This window comes from Anneissia japonica, unplaced genomic scaffold (genome assembly GCF_011630105.1).
Source record: "Anneissia japonica isolate Jap-2015-1 unplaced genomic scaffold, ASM1163010v1 scaffold426_len1935630_cov189, whole genome shotgun sequence".
Lineage (NCBI taxonomy): Eukaryota > Metazoa > Echinodermata > Crinoidea > Comatulida > Comatulidae > Anneissia > Anneissia japonica.
In genome coordinates, this window is record NW_022713172.1 from 1,268,497 (window position 1) to 1,279,875 (window position 11,379).

The window sequence follows — 11,379 nt, forward strand, 5'->3', positions numbered from 1 at the left end:
CTTAAAGTCAGTGGTCCATCAAGATATAATAAGACATAGACTGTTGCTGTAAACTTGGAGAAGAATGCAAATTATTACCATTACATTGTAATAAAGAAGCTATGGACTGCTGCATCCAGTAATCAAGCATTTGACTTTGAAAAATTAACTAAACAAATCTAGCAATGGTTGTTCCAAGACCAGTAACTTTACTCAGGGGCTAGGACTAAAACAGGATCTTCTGATGTTCACAACTCTTGTTTTTAAATAATTATTTGGGCCCATGGGCCAAGGATTGCCAATAGCAAATGTATCGCTATAGTACTTATATAGATGGCAATCCCTTTCACAAGAAAACATACATATATACATACACAAGATGCACGAGTTTAATTAGGCTCTGTTGTGGCCGCCAGATCGAAGAGCAACAACATTTTCTAAGTTTCAATACTAAATGTCCCATTTTTTTAAACCAAATATATTTACAGATTTGAATACATGTTTTTCTAGCGAATTATACTTGTTCCAATTTGAACATCAATTTCCACATGTGAACTAAAAAACTTCATAAACTAAATTCTATGACTCATCAAATACAATGTTATTACATAATTAATCATTTTCAGTAAAGCATAATTCTTTGAAAAAGAATACTTAACACAAAAATATTCCCCAAACAAAAAAACTTCACATAATGCACGTCGAACGTCAAGCCAAAAACAAAATTAATATAGCCTATCATTAACAGGTCCGATCATAAAGCATGTTTGGAATATGAATAAGCATAATATTCTGAGGTTAAATTGATATTTCTTAACCTTTAACACACACATATGCGCAAGTAGAGCAGTTCTTGGTGGTTAGACACCATACTTGCCTTCCCAGAATGTCGGGTTCAAAGCTTCGTACAAACCACCAAATTTTTTTAAAACTTGAAAAACAACTCTAGTTTGGCTCGAGTAATAAACACAATATTAATTATTAATATTTCAAGAGGCTAAGGGTAATTAATATTATTATGGGACCTAAAATAAATGGGATTAATAATTGGTTAGCCATTCGATGAATTGTGAAAACCAAGAAAACGGGAAAAGACGCAGTAAATAAATTATCTTTGAATTTTAGCTAGTGCATAGAGTTATAATTATTTTGGCTGGTGTATGCAGTGTAGTACCTTGTTTCCTTTGACGGTAAGCTACTGGTAAGTGATCTAACTTCAGGAGAGATATTATTTTACTGTTTTATTCTTGTAGAAGAAATCCGTACACTGATATATCTACTCGTTCTTCCTGGAAGGCTTTGATAACATCGCCGATTCTAACAAAATCTGTCTTAGATGACTTGCGTTTCCGCATTTTGTTAAATGCGGCAAAGATCTTCTCGCGTATAGTTTCGTTCTCTTTCTTAGCATGATCGATCTCTACTGATGTGACTCCCAAGCTTCGAGCAACGCCTTCCCAGTCACCACGAAGTTCCCCCGAAATGTTATTCAAATGCTTTTCTGTGAGCCTTTTGTTAGGATTTTTTGCCTACGATGAAATAATGAGTAGACAATTGAATCAATTAATTGATTATTTTCTCTCTTCTTTCTTTATCATTTATAATAATAATAATAATAATAATAATAATAATAATAATAATAATAATAATAATAATAATAATAATAATAATAAATTTATTCTTATATAGCGCAAAATGCAATAAAAACCTCTAAGCGCTTTACAATGAAAGGAAAAACCGGATCAAAATAAAGAATAATGATTACAACAGTGAGGGAAATCAGGTTAACATTATGAATGAATATTTATTTATTAATTTATTTATTTATAATACACATTATAATACTGTAAAACTTCAATAGAAACCCAGTAACCCAATGTTCTAATACTGTAGCCCACCTTAAAAGTTGTAACGGGATACTGCTTTAATAGTAGTAACCTAGAGGTGCTATTATTAGAATGCCAAAACTTTAAACAATATTATTAAAATCATACATTTTGCCCAATGGGTTTTAGTGTTTTCTTTTCATTTACAATACAATATACCTGTGTAAATTTGAAAACGTCTGCCATATACTATTTGTTTTAAGTACAGAATGTTTATAGAAAAGAAAACTATATTTATGCAGTTATTCTTGTGAGTTGTCGATACATCAAATATATTTACCGTATGCAGTTATTCTTGTGAGTTGTCGATACATCAAATTCAACTTAATATCAAATTTATGTCGAATAATACCTATGTACAGATGTGACAGGGCCTAATTTTGGGATGAATATTTCTCATTCAAATACTAACCTGTGGTAATTGCTGTTCTTCAGGTACCACATCTCCTCTTCCATCTGGCATAGGTCTGCTATCTGGCTCCTACAGTAATTCAAACGTGATACTCAGTTACATTATATTTATTGAATTAACAAATATCGATGATTATTAATCAATGTCATTCAGGGGCGGATTTAGGGGGGGGGGCAGCCCGGCCCCGGTCCCCCCTTTTGGGAAGTAAAAAAAGAAAAAAAAAAAGGGAAAAAGAAAAAAATAATAGCCCAGAATGTCTCAAATGTTACGTTCGGGCGTCTAGAACACAAAAATTTCGCGGGGGCATGCCCCCGGACCCCCTGCGACAGTGTTGTCTCAACCGGCCCAACTTCCGGCCCCCCCTTTTGGACATTTCTGGATCCGCCCCTGAATGTCATAAGAGTATGCAGCAAAGGATAACTACATTTTTGCCCTAGAATTATGGATTGTTGGTTAATTTTCAGTACGGTCTGGAATCAGATAGACAAGAAAACAGCAACATGCACTAATGTCATCAAGATATATGTCTGTGCTAAATATTCGACGACGACGAAGACGACAAGAATAATAATAATAATCATCATCATCATCCTTATTACCTCTGCAATGAGGTTATATTCTCATTGGATTTTCCTTGTGTTTACAGTATGTGTTTACGTGGGTGTGTTTGTCTGGTTTTTCTTAGCAGCCTCCTGATTACAGTTTTAGCTCTTCATGCGTCAGATTTGTATAGATGATTTCTGACATTGAAAGGAAGGTTAATTTCTATGTTGGCCGACGTTCCGAAGTTGAGTGTGGATTTTGGTGACGATCCAGATTCGGGTGTAAATTATTTTAATGAATTAATTAATTTTTTTTGTGGGGGGGGGGGGGGGGGGGGAAGCTGCGGATTAATGCTAACGTCCCAGACATAAGTATCCCAAAAACTAATCAATGGATCTAAATGCAATTTTCTGGATAATTACATAAAAAAATAATAATTATTATTATTCCAAAATATGAAGAAATATTTAATTAACTGTATTTTTATGCTAAGTTTTAAAGAATTAATGTTTTGATTATTTGTATTTTATATTTATTGGGACCTCTCTGGAAATAAGATTGTTTTACGACATCTTTGTGTATGTTTATTGGAACCAAATAAATTCAAATCAAATCAAGAATTTTGAAGACTCACGTTCATAAAATCTTGAACGTCAATATTCTCGTTACGAGCCAAGGTCTTCGTGACTTCCAAGATTTCAAGTACTGAAGGTCTTTTGTCTCTCTCTTTTTCCCAGCACTTTAGAAGCAGTTGCTGAAGCTCCGTTGGTGTCCTATCATCAAGTGGGTATGTCCAATTATCCATTCGCTTCTTTATCGGAGATTCACAAGTCCACATTTCCCAAATTACAACACCATACGCGTAGATATCTGAGCGCTTTGAAAGTTTTGCATTAGGTTCCAAATTTTCAGGTGCCATCCATGGTTTTGATCCGATAGAGTTCGTTGTGTCAATCGTTTCATCAGTGATACGAGAAATTCCAAAGTCGCAAATTTTTAAGTTATCTTTATTCGTAATCAGAACATTTAGTGATTTTATATCCCGGTGAATTATATCAAGAGAGTGAAGATATTGTATCGCATAAGCACCTTGGCGAGTCCATGTGAGGAATTTCTTCATGTCAACTTTCTGCTGTTGTTCTCTTTTATTACTTAAATAACTATGCAATGAGCCGTTAGCGACATATTCCATGACGATATAATACCCATCATTGTGAATGACCCCAACAACCTTTGTAATAAAATGGTGACCGATGAACAATTCCTTTTGTTTACGGTCTTCTTTAATTTTATACAACGTAGCAAATTCAATTTCTTTAATATTATTAAGCTGTTTAATCGCAACTGGAAAATCGCTTTGACTCTTCCATCTACCCTCATACACAATACCTGATGAGCCTTTCCCAATTTTTATTCCGAATTCGAAGGAATCATATTGTAGTTCTGACAGCCCATATAAATCCATTTTTTTAGCTGCCATTTTCATTAAGTACCGTATCTGTTAAGAAAATAAGACGGTAGTATTCAAATGTCGGATCGAGGCCAGCTTGTCAAAACTCAGTTTGCCGAAGGCCAGACTGCCGAGTTCACTTTGCCGAAACCTAGTTTGCCGAATTGCCGGCTCAAAAACCATGAATTCCAGTTTGCCGAAACCCAGTTCGGTGAACCAAGTTTTCCGAAAACCAGTTTGCTGACTAAGTAAATTAAAAGCAATGAAGCATTAACATCAGCATAAAATTCACGACAGAGCCATTCCAACTCGATGTGATCACTATGTATTCGTATAATAAGGCTTATTGTAGATCAATGATTCTTTAAAATCTAGACTTAAAGGAAGGAAATAAATAAATAATAGGCCTAATCTGCAAACACAAAAACATGCCAACAGAAAGTCTAACATGCCCGACGGGGGGTCTGACAATCAGAGGGCCAAATAGAGCCTCGGTCAAGGCATGAGCGCAGTTCATGTGGACGGGGGAACGTCCACCACATATTTTTAAGGAGGTTGGTTCCCCTCACTTTTCGACCGTAATGTAATTCCATTAAATTAGATGCTTGCCGAAAATCGCTGATATAAATAGGCGTAGCGCCAGCGGGGGGGGGGGGGGGGAAAACGCCCCCCCCCCTGGGGGAAAAAAAAAAGCACAATTCGTCGGGGAGAAAAAATATTATATGTATTTTCTACATATTAGTAGACTCTAAAATCGATTAAATAATTCCTAAATTGCCCTGGACCACTTTCTAAATTGTTTATGGTCTGATTGCCCGACGAGCTCTGTCCGATGGGGGATTGACCTGTCCGATGGGGAGGCTTAATCCCCTGTCGTCCCCCTCCCCCGCTGGCATCGCTCGCTATACTCCTTGCAGGACTAAACTAATTCCTCCATGCAGGAGCTAAGTCACATTTAGGTATAATCTCAATTCATACAATTTATAATAAGGGTATAAAATTTGTTTTGGTCGCGAGGAAAAAAAAGGGCCAATGAACAGTACGAATTTTAAATCAATGGAGGACGTTCCCGACAAGATGGCGTGCATTTCGAAACTTGGAGTATCTTATCTGAGATTAATCAGTAAACCTTTCGGTTTAGTAGACTTTAACTAGCTTATGGAGTCATAGCCATTGATATGCTAGATCCGTCCCTTTTTGCGCCTTGCGTAAAGTTCAGTGGATGTAAGCCTACCTTTTATAAATTATATTTAGCACCCCCTCGTCAAACACTGGCTACACCACTGCTGCAGGGGTCGCATGGATGACGAGTCCTTGGGCAAGACACTTTTTACGTGTGGCTTAAATTTTACTACAAAAAAAATAAAAGAAATACATAAAGAATAAAAGACGAAACATTTACGATCTCTGTTTGAGCACCAAGAAAAAAAAATTCTAAAATTACAAAATAGATTATGCTTACAACATGAACATTTTAAATTTTACTTACATAAAATGGATGCCCTATACAAACACAACTACAGCAACATTCAGTTTGATATATTGTATATTGATATGCTAATGAGATTATTAATACATTTCTATAGCCGTTTGATGATTTTACGGAGAGGTAGCTTTTGTTCATTTCCGGTACGTAAGTACAGTTACTGATGTTGAATAGATCCAGCAAGCTTACTATTCATTCATATATTAAACGCGTCGATATATTATTATAGTAAGCCTACTCAGGATTGAGAGGGAGAAATCATTATTATATATTAATTTGTTACTTTATTTTTATTTTTCATTATTCCAAATCTGGAGTTTGGAATTCGGATGGGGACCCACGGCAGCCATAATACGGCGCCAGTAGGGCCTACCACGTCCCCTGTCTTCCCTCCCTAACTCTCAAGCGAGGCTTATTCGAGGAGTCGAGCGATCGACATGGTGCACTTTGAACCGGCATGGACATTACTTCTCTCGGCAAACGCTCAGCTCAAATATTAAACCATACATTGCCAATATTCAAACAGCCAAATGTATGGAGTAGGCCTAACTACAAATTTTGGGTGGGTGTCTGCAAAACGAAGACCGAAGACCCAAAAACGAAGACCCCTATTTTTCTCTCTCATTTTGATGATGATACGCCAGGTTGTCACAAAATCAAAATTACGATTTTTTTTTGGGCGTCTGTTTGTAAAATTATCAAGGGTCTTCGTTTTATACACACCCTATATGGGTGTCTACAAAAGGAAGACCGAAGACCCGAAAAACGAAGACCCAATTATTTCTCAATTATCTTATTGAAAGTAGTAGTATACGTGGTAGTGAAAAACAGGGCCCCTGTGACCATTTTTCGGGGACCAAGGTTTATCTGCTGATTTGGCATCACTAGGGTATAAATAAAAAAATGAACGGGGTGAGCCTCCAGATAAAGGAGTGATGTTTTTCGGCGGCCATTTTAAAAATGGCCGCCAAAAGATATTGGCTCATGACTTTACATCTACTCCATGAAAAAGGGTAAATCTGGTGTCTAACTATATGTTGTTAGGGTCCCTGAATTCAATGAGACATGTTTCAAAAATCTAGGAAGGCAGCCATTTTGAAATTCAAGATGGCTGCCGTAATAATCGTTGAAAATCAAATATTAAAATAGGCCTATAATTTCACTTCAAGTTGAAAAATGGTAAATTTGATATATTCTCCTATGTTATTGGGCTCTGCAAGTCCAATAAGCATAGTTTCAATAAGCTAGAATAGCAGCCATTCTAAAATTCAAGATGGCCGCCACAAAAATTGTCGAAAATCAAATATTTTGGTATATAATTGCACTTCTCCTCGATAAAAAATGTTAAATTTGGTGTCTAATCATATGTTATTGAGCTCACTGAGTCCAATGAGAATAGTTTCAGAAAGCTAAAATGTCAGCCATTTTGAAATTCAAGATGGCCGTCATAAAAAATCGTCAAATATCAAATATGTTGGTATATACAGTAATTCCACTTCTCGATAAAAATGGTAAATTTGGTATCTAATGACTTGCTATGGGGCAATCTGAGTCCAATTAACATAGTTTTAAAAGAGTGACAACCATACTTTTTTCAATATGTCTGCCATTAATATGTACACATTTTACCTTACAAAATGCAAAAAAATTAAATCTTTAGAAAAGAATACTACAACTTATATTATACAATAAAACATAAGCATTTGTTTGATGAACCTGTCTGTCTATCTGTCTGGAATAAATCACAATTAGGTTCATACGTCATCATTCTCGTCGTCAGAGGACGATTCATCTATTGTTTCATCATCACTCTCATCGCTAGGCCTACTGTCACTATCATTTCGTTCTGGAACTGTAATATCACTGGGTAGGTTTGGCTCAGTACTTCTTTCGGCATAGCACTTTCCATTAATCAGTGATTTTCTCTTCTTGTAGGACTTCCGCCTGGTCACCCTTGCCTCTGTTGTGTTTTTGCTTTTGTTGTCATTGTTTACAAACTTTAAGACAAACTTGGCAAGTTTTTCAAATGTTTAATTTGTCACAGCAATAGATTCTACACAGGATTTCAACAGATTTTTTGCTTCTTTGCTTTCTCGAACATTATTGAAAATCTTTGCCTTTCCATGTCCAAAAAATGCAGAGTTACTGTTCTATTTTCTCTATGCTATAACAACTGGTCATAACATGAAGTTGAATTATGAGTTTTGCCATTTGATGACTACACATATCCTTACAACTGGCAAACACATTTCTTCTGACTTTCTCTATTATGCTTTCGTAAACTTTGTAATGTCCTTATTTCATGTTCCTCAAATATTGTTGAGTATACTTGCCGGAAAAAATGGTTGATGTGGTTAGTACCTGGACGACTGTTATATCCAGCAACTAATGAGAATTACGATTATCAACATGTTTCCAACAAGGCTTACGGTATCTGACTTCGACAGCAAAGTGATATGTTGTTATCTCAGTAAATCTTTCAAGTCTATCTTTCATGATAGGATCTTCTAAAAATTCAACATGAACCTTAAAGCTGTATCACCCATCATTGCTTACCAACAATCTAAGCTTCTTTTATCTTTAATTTTACCTTTAGGATCACCTGGTTTCAAAACACCAAATACTGTACATAGATCTTTATCATGCAATATACCATCACGTCGAAGTCGTTTTGGTTTAGGGGGGTTCATTTGTAACATGACTTGCTGTCGAAGAGTTGCGTTCATGTTTTTGTTGTTGTACTTCTGACGTCTTCTTTCTTTTGACTGCTTGACAATGGTTTTTGCTACTACACAGTGTAATTTCACATGATTTGTGCATGTATTTTTCGGTATTGCCAGCACCTCAATCAACTGTTGTAAACACATTTCCGAACCTGTCAAGATTTCTCCATTTTTCTGAGTGATCTTTAATCTTATTACTTAAGTACTATCTACTTGGTATCATTTGGTCTATGGAATCAATTTCTGTACAAGTGTCACCACATAAAATACTCTAGATGAACAGCACGTGCACCTTTGCGCTTTCCTCTAGTTCCAATATTTAATGTTTCAACCATAGTTACAATCAATCGTAAAATAGCGCCAGAATATCGTAATCTGGTGTAGGGCCTACGTTGTAAAAATGTAAAATGACACGAAATGACTACCATTATCATTATTATCACAACTAATGTGCAAGAAGAATACAAATACTGTACAATAATATTTGTTTAATGACCTCACCACTTCAATGGCTCCAAAGCACAGTTCGGGGAGCCTGTAGCTGTGGTGTAGAGGCTTAGACTGGCGCCTACTAGGGTAATGTAGTACTTAGCTTAGGCCTAGGCTACTGCTTAGCCTGGCCATTTCAAGAGTTGGAGTGTTCTATCTTTACTTTTATATTTATCTTTTATAATTACCTTGAAATTAAAATGAGTGTTAATGAGTGTTAAGTATTATTCACTGTAAAGGTTATCTTCTTTCATATACTTTTTCTTGTCAACATCTAAGCTGTAACTCACCAAAGTTAGCTCCAAAGCAAAATGTGCTCACTGCATTGTAGACCTTCTCTCATTGGCTAGTTCTTAAGTTTCTACTTTTAACCAATCATAGGTGATGTTCTGTTTTTTTTTTACTCAGAAAGTCCAATATGATTAAACACCAAAGTTACCACTTTTGATCGAAAAGTGGAATTATATACCAAATATTTGATTTTTGACAAATAAATGACAATAATATTGTCTAGAATAGTAGCGCTATTATGAGTGATTCGTGTCGGTCTGTGGATTAAGAGTAAAAAAAGAATTATTAAAGAGACAATTAATGAAATCTTTACTATTATTAACAAACTCAAATTTAAGGAGATCAATGTTAAAATCACCTAAATTATAAATTCGTTTGTTTTCTTTGGAAATCCGTTTAGGTAATAAGTCAAATTGCTCGGTAATATAAGAAATGTTAATTATGTGTGGTCGATAAATAGTTCCAACAATTATATTCTTACCTTTGGTTTCAATTTCAATGAGGTGAGAATCAAAAAAATATAGGCTAGCAGACAAGTCTGTTCTTGTTTTGAAAGAAAGACCATTTTTTACATACATAAGAACACCACCACATTTGTACGAACGAGGTTTAAAAGTGATAGAATAATTTGGAATATTAATAAGTGGATTTTCAGATTTCATCCAAATTTCAGATACGGAAATAACATCAAAATTAAAATTTAGTGATTCAAGACAGTTAGTAAATCAAAATTTGTTTGTAGACTTCTGGCGTTGAAATGAATACAGGAAAATTTTCTGCCATAATCAGAGCTAAATTTTTGAGAAAATCCGTAAGGTAAATAATGGTTTGACAAGCTGCTTAGTATAATTAATATACAACTAACTTCGCCACCTGGATTGACTGACGCGTAGCCGCTGGTGTGTTGTCGGCTTCTTTCGACATTTCTGTAATAACGTGGACGAAAATAAAATAGGCTTGTGATATTTCAGTTAATGTTGAACTCAACACAGTACTACAGTTACTTCGGTTGCTTCACTAGGATGTAAGTATTTAAGACAGGAATAACTCGGTGCGGTAGTTACATCAGAGAGATAGCATTCATACCGGAGCGATATCTCGTCCGTCCACGACGAGCGCAGTGTTGAGAAAAAAGATAATTGAGAAATAATTGGAGGTCTTTGTTTTTCCGGTCTTCGGTCTTCGTTATCATCAAAATAAAAGAGAAAAAATAGGGGTCTTCGTTTTTGGGTTTCGGCCGTCGGTCTTCGTTTTATAGACACCCGAACGAACTATTAACTTTTGTCTAAGCTAAAATAGGCCTAGGCCCACTGCCAACTTTATACGGTAGTTTAAGCCTAGGTGCATAGATGTATGCACCTAGATGTATGTACAGTAGTCTCTTTCTCGTAGGCTTTTCTACTATATTGGCATGCACTACCTCAAGCTCTGAATATACTAATAGTAGTAGTAGTAGTAGTACTACTACTACTACCACTACTACCACTACTACTACTACTACTAGGCCTACTACGGTACTAGTTCTACATTGAATTTATCTAGGCCTAGGGTAGGCCTAATTCCTCTTTTTTACTCATTTTCTCTTTCACATCCAAATCTTTCTCATCGATGGTATTATCTACACGGCGGATCTTTTTAGGAACGAAATAAGGTCTGCTATATACTACACTGGCACCGCACTTGCACCTAGATAAAAAATTGCAGTTGCCGAGAAGTTTCAGTTCATTATAAATATTCATGACCGAACTCAGTGTAGTGTGACGGCTAATGAGTTTGCATTATGCATGAGGCGACTGAGACCGAGGAATTATTTTCATTTGACTGCTGGTTCGTAAAATAGACTGGTTTTTTTTTTTTTTCCATTTTAGTTAAGATTTTAAACTTTAGTATAATATTATTGTAATTGCATTTGGATTTTTCATTACTATTATCTCTTTTTTTTAAAAGAATTTTATCTTTACTTGCAACTTTTGTTCTGTTGTATGGTCGAACCTCTCATGCGTAAGAGTGTTCCTCTGAGAGAGAGCCAATAAATTATTATTATTATTATAACGAAAATTAACGTAAACCAGAGTGCGTTAATCAGCGTTAAGTTATTTATGGCCGATTGGTCGAATACG

General features: G+C 35.5%; 1 protein-coding gene across 3 annotated transcripts; it reads right to left on the bottom strand.

Moving 5' to 3' along the window:
- Positions 1-165: 165 nt before the first annotated feature.
- LOC117108326 (mitogen-activated protein kinase kinase kinase 20-like) lies at positions 166-5,803 on the bottom strand. Of its 3 annotated transcripts, none has more exons than XM_033250305.1 (5): positions 5,760-5,803; positions 5,505-5,621; positions 3,455-4,318; positions 2,278-2,346; positions 166-1,508 (listed from the first exon to the last, which is right to left on the bottom strand). In XM_033250305.1, the coding sequence occupies exons 3-5, from the start codon at positions 4,304-4,306 to the stop codon at positions 1,221-1,223; spliced, it is 1,209 nt and encodes a 402-aa protein (XP_033106196.1). In that variant the 5' UTR covers positions 4,307-4,318; positions 5,505-5,621; positions 5,760-5,803; the 3' UTR covers positions 166-1,220. The 3 variants fall into 3 exon arrangements, with proteins under 3 accessions (XP_033106196.1, XP_033106197.1, XP_033106198.1); XM_033250306.1 differs by having other exon boundaries at positions 3,455-4,514; XM_033250307.1 differs by lacking the exon at positions 5,505-5,621 and having other exon boundaries at positions 5,760-5,800.
- Between the last annotated feature and the right edge of the window lie 5,576 nt (positions 5,804-11,379).

What these genes read in the sequence shown, in the direction of transcription:
- LOC117108326 (XM_033250305.1), bottom strand. Translation starts at nt 4,306, where the DNA reads ATGAAAATGGCAGCTAAAAAAATGGATTTATATGGGCTGTCAGAACTA. An exon ending in ACGTTCAAGATTTTATGAAC is followed by an intron (nt 2,347 to 3,454) that starts GTGAGTCTTCAA and finishes GAATTACTGTAG; the next exon opens with GAGCCAGATAGCAGACCTAT. An exon ending in AAGAACAGCAATTACCACAG is followed by an intron (nt 1,509 to 2,277) that starts GTTAGTATTTGA and finishes ATTTCATCGTAG; the next exon opens with GCAAAAAATCCTAACAAAAG.